Source organism: Fukomys damarensis, unplaced genomic scaffold (genome assembly GCF_012274545.1).
Source record: "Fukomys damarensis isolate Sample0158 unplaced genomic scaffold, DMR_v1.0_HiC HiC_scaffold_20, whole genome shotgun sequence".
Lineage (NCBI taxonomy): Eukaryota > Metazoa > Chordata > Mammalia > Rodentia > Bathyergidae > Fukomys > Fukomys damarensis.
In genome coordinates, this window is record NW_022900932.1 from 20,397,468 (window position 1) to 20,402,337 (window position 4,870).

At 50.7% G+C, this 4,870-nt stretch overlaps 1 protein-coding gene across 1 annotated transcript in view; it reads left to right on the forward strand.

Moving 5' to 3' along the window:
* Tysnd1 (trypsin domain containing 1) overlaps positions 1–4,870 on the forward strand; it is a gene marked incomplete at its 5' end in the record, with an annotated part of 11,085 nt that continues 6,215 nt past the window's right edge. Inside the window, 3 exons of the mRNA XM_033766334.1 lie at positions 1–179; positions 1,756–1,886; positions 2,773–2,958. Of these exons, the coding sequence (XP_033622225.1) occupies positions 1–179; positions 1,756–1,886; positions 2,773–2,958 (496 nt within the window). The remainder of the gene's footprint in view (positions 180–1,755; positions 1,887–2,772; positions 2,959–4,870) is intronic.

The following is a 4,870-nucleotide window of genomic DNA, read 5'->3' on the forward strand; positions in this document are numbered from 1 at the left end:
GCGCCGCGGGGCCTGTCCCTGCGAGAGCCCAGACCTCCTTGGGCAGCCGCGGCCGTGCTGGTGGAGTTTGGCAGCGTGTGGGGGTCTGGAGTAGCCATGGCGCCCCGCCTCGTGGTGACCTGCCGGCACGTGGCCCCTCGGGAGGCGGCCAAGGTCCTGGTGCACAGCGCCACCCCCAAGTAAGGCTTTAGGGGCTGCCCCACTCTCACCCTCCCTGGGTCTCGGGTGTGAATTCCGCCCTTCCACAGCTTTGCGCACACAGTGTAGGGCCCGCCCTCACCCTTAACGCCCAGAACCGAGCTCCAAGCACCTCCGGAATTAGGAGCTTTGCGACTACAGCATGCAGGTGGGAGTCTTCGAGCTCCCTGTGGTAGTCTGAGTTCATTCTGGGCAGTTTCTCCGCCTCCTAGCCCTACACCTCACACCACTCAGCCCTTTGACCAGAAATTCACCAACGCCCTCTCCAACCCTGAAAGAAGATGAAGTTTCTGGGGCCAAGGATGCTACCCTCCTGGGCCAGTCTTTCACAGGTTATTTGTGAGATCTTCGCCAGGCTACCCTCCTGGATGGGAATTACAGATGTGGACTCCCCCTAATTAGAGTGCAGGGCAGATATGCGTATTTTGGAACAATGTTTGGTTTGACCCTGGTGGGCAGCCAGCTGGACTTTGGGCAGTCACTTGTACCCTCTTCTGGGAAAAGCACCTTTGCCCTCCTTTACTTGCACTTGCTCTGGCAGTGGGGACAGTGGCTTTCTCATACGTGTTCTTTTCTCTGATGCCTCAGAGGCTTGATCAGGCCCAAGCTAAGCAGTGGAGCACGTAGTGTTAACACCCAACCTTTCCCTTACCAGGCTCAAACCCAGCTGCCGCCCAGGCCTTTGCAGATCCCTCTTAGCCCAGCCCAGCTTTGCCACAGTGGTCCCACTGGTAGCTGGCAAGATAGCCAGGATTTTATAGGGAAGACTCATGAGGATTTCCCTGTGATGTGACCCTCAGCTCCTCACCCTCCCACCACTCGTGTCTAAGGAAACCACCAGGTCTGCTGGAAGGAAGGTCCCCCTGCAGAGCATAGTAGGATGCTGTTGTGTGATCCTGGGCGAGTCACGTTTTGTCTAAGCTGTCTCCCTGTGAGTTCACATGTAACATCTTGGTCTAGAGCCTGGCCCGTAGTGTGCTGTGGAGGAGCTAGCACGTATGCGAACAAGGACCCAGAGGTGTGGAAGCACATCATGCCTGCTCTGGCTCTGAACGCGTGCTCTGTAACCTTGGTGTGGTTTCTTACCCTCTCTGGGTCCCCGTTGCACCATCTAAACTGAAGATAACACCGGCGCCTAGTTTCAGGCTTATAAAGATTAAATGAGGGGGCTGGGGATTTAGCTCAGTTCTGATCCCTGCCTCGCAGCCACAAAGGCCTGAGTTCGATCCCTGGTACCAAAAAAAAAAAAAAAAAAAAAGATTAAATGAGGTGATGTCCACAAGGTGTCAACTCCAGGCCTGGCCCACAGGGTGCACTAGATGTCAGGTGTGCATTTTCATGGTGAGGTACAGGAAGCTTTGCCATGAAATACTCTGCAGTTTGGAAAGTATGTTTGGTTAAGTGACTCGCCCAGGGCTACCTGGGTGGTAGGTCTTTGAGCTGACACCCAGATATTCAGACTCAAATCTGTGACTTTTACTGTCACTCTCTTCTTGCTTCCTCCCTGGTGCTGAAGGACCACAAAGCTAGCCTGTCATTTGTTTCCCTTGTTCCCAGGAGTGTGGCGATTTGGGGATGTGTGGTGTTTGCCACACAGGAAACTTCTCCCTACGACATAGCGGTGTTGAGTCTGGAGGAGGACCTAGATGGTGTCCCCACGCCCGTGCTTGCTGAGCATTTCCATGAAGGTAAAGGTCAAGGGACACAGCTTGAACGAGGAAATCTCTGGTCTGGGCTGGACCCTGGGAAGGACAGTCAGTGTTGGACATGTATCAGGCCAGGCCAGGTACCCGCTCCTGTCCCCATCCTTGCCGAGGCAGGGAGTCAGGGTGGCAATAGCTGGGGCTCTTGTTAGAGGCCTCCCCACTGTGGCAGCACAGCCCAGGGGTTAGGGTCGGGTGGGGTGCTGGGCCTTGGTGGGCTCCTGACACTTCGGGCTGGTCAGAGGAGCACGTGGCATCTTTGAGACGTCATTTAGTACAGGGCTTTGAGATGCTGCCATATAGGTACTGGGTGCCGTTTGCTGGAACCAGTGTGCTATGGTGATGAGGGAGGACAGGAGCTGCTACCTGGTGTCCTTGGATGGACCACTCACGTTCTTTCCCTCAGTTTCCCTGTCTGTGAAAAGGGCTGACATGCCTTTCTTCCGGGATGCTGAGGACTGGGAGAGGAGGGCCTGTATTGTGCTTAGCGCCATGCCCTGCTCTGCTCCTGCAGAGCATTTGGGGAAGGAAACATTTGGTGGCCATCATCACTGTTTCTTTTCAGCAAGATTCTCGTTGGTCCCAGAAGGATGCTAAACATTTCACAAACATTTATTGAGCACCTAGCTATTTGATAGGAACCCCAAAAAGTGACCGCTTTGTCTAGTCACTCTGAAGCTGTAGTCCAGCAGAGGCAGTGCTGGGAACTCCTTGGTGTCGGGGCTTCCTCCTGCAGTGGGGTGCTGGGGGTGCTCCGTGGATATGGCAGTGTTAGAGCAGAACCCAAACGGCAAAGAAGGTTTGGACTTTAAGAGAGGACAGGGTTGGGTGGGGAGTGAGGTCCCACTTCTGCCTCTTCCCTCCCTGGCAGGTACTGCTGTCAGTGTGGTTGGCTTCGGCGTCTTTGGCCAGGCCTGTGGGCCCTCCGTGACCTCGGGCATCCTGTCAGCGGTGGTGCAGGTAGACAACACACCTGTGATGCTGCAGACCACGTGTGCTGTTCATGGTGGCTCCAGTGGGGGACCCCTCTTCTCCACCCCTTCCGGGGACCTCCTGGGTAACTAGCCCCTTGGCCCTCTCCAGCCTCCCCACCCCACCCCATCAAGGCCTCATCCCGCCTGTGGACTGCCCCGTGTCCAGCCTAGGGAGACGGTGGGCCTCAGACCCAGAATTAGTTACCAGATTTTCTAGGCTGCTCTGCCTCAGAGGGTGGAGAGGGAGGGAGGGAGCCAATCTGGGAGGGAAGCGATCTAAGACCTGGGCCCTTCTCTGCCGCTAATCTGCTGTGCCACCTCAAGTGATTCAGTTAATCTCACTTGATCTCTGAAATTCAAGAGCTGGATTAGTCCAAGGGTCGAGAACTCAACAGTGTACAGAGGCCAGGCAGGTAAATGAATGAAGAGGAAGTGGAGGTGAAGTATCAGGGGTCAACTAGTGTGAAACCTGCTCAGCTGCATCAGGTTGTAGCCATGAAAAAAATGCGGCCTAGCATGTTTCAGAAGAAGCTGGGAACTTTTAAATTTTTTTCAATCATGGCCAGGTGTGGTGGCATATGCCTGTAATTCTAGAGTTTTGAGAGGCTGAGGCAGGAGAATTACAAATTTGATCCTGGTGTGGGAAATTTAATAATTTAGCAAGACCTTGTCTCAAAATTAAAAAGAAAAGAGAGGGCTGGGGATTTAGCTCAGTGGTTCTGCTGCCTGCCTCGCAAGCGCAAGGACCGGAGTTTGATCCCCAGCAACCCCACCGACCCCCCGAAAAGGAAGACTGGAAATGCAGTTTAGTGTGAAGGCTCTGAGTTTAGTCCCCAGCATTGGAAAACAAAATCAAAACAAGAAAACCATAAAATTAACAAAAAGGTTCTATTTTTAAACACTTGTAACTGAATTCTTTATTTTTTTTGGAGACAGTATGTCAAAATGTAGTCCAAACTGGCCTCACACTCACTATGTAGTCCAGGCTGGCCTCGAACTCCTGAGTGCTGGGATTACAGGTGTGTGCCACCATGCCTAGCAAGTTCAAAACAAAACAAAAAGTCATTTAGATATTTTTAAAAAGCAAATTTTGGGTCCAGGGATTTAGCTCAGTTGGTGCTGCCACCTGCCTCACAAGTACAAGGTCTCAAGTTCAATCCCCAGTATGTCCCAAAACAAAAAACAACAAAGTGTGAATCCATGTAGAAACCTCTAAGATTCTGTATGTAGCGTCACTTGGTTTTTTCTAACCTTTTTTATTCCTGCCTTTCCTTTATTTTCTCTACATTTCTCAAGAAATGTAGCTCTTCCTACTTACAATATTTGTATGTATTTGTCCAGCCACACATACCAACCATAGTATATATGTCTACTACTCCTAGTATACAAAGCAAGTAGTGTAAGAATTGCCAGCCCACATCGCTGTGACCTGTAGATGTAGCCAGTAAAGCAGAGGGCTTGAGTGTGCATGTGCAGTGTTCTTGTCTTTAGATTTAAAGTATCCAAGCAAAACTCCACTGTCCGAGGTACTTGGATTGTTACGTATTTATAATACAGTTAGAGTTACTTGTCACAGCTTTTCCCATGCCTATTGTTTCCCTGCATCCTGGTTGACTTTTAAAATCACCTATGTAGCCCTGTGAACGTAGAAGTAAATAGTGTTGTGTGCACAGAAGTTATCAGTCACAGTCTGTCTCCCAGCTCTGTCCACTGAGGGCTGGGAGCAGTGACATCCCACTCAAAATGAGCGCAGCTAGAACTCAGCTCTTGGGGTCTTTTTTTTTTAATGGTAACTGTTTAATATTTTTTTTAATTGAGTTTATTGGTACAATCTAGGTATACAATACAGTTACATTCATCATTGGGATTCTGTACCTTTACATAATAGGTCTTGATTCTCATTTTTTCCCCTTGTCCCTGCCCTCCCTTCACTCCTCCCTCCCCTCCCCATTTACAAACACTTTATTTCCATTTTTTCATTTTTTTTCTTTTCCT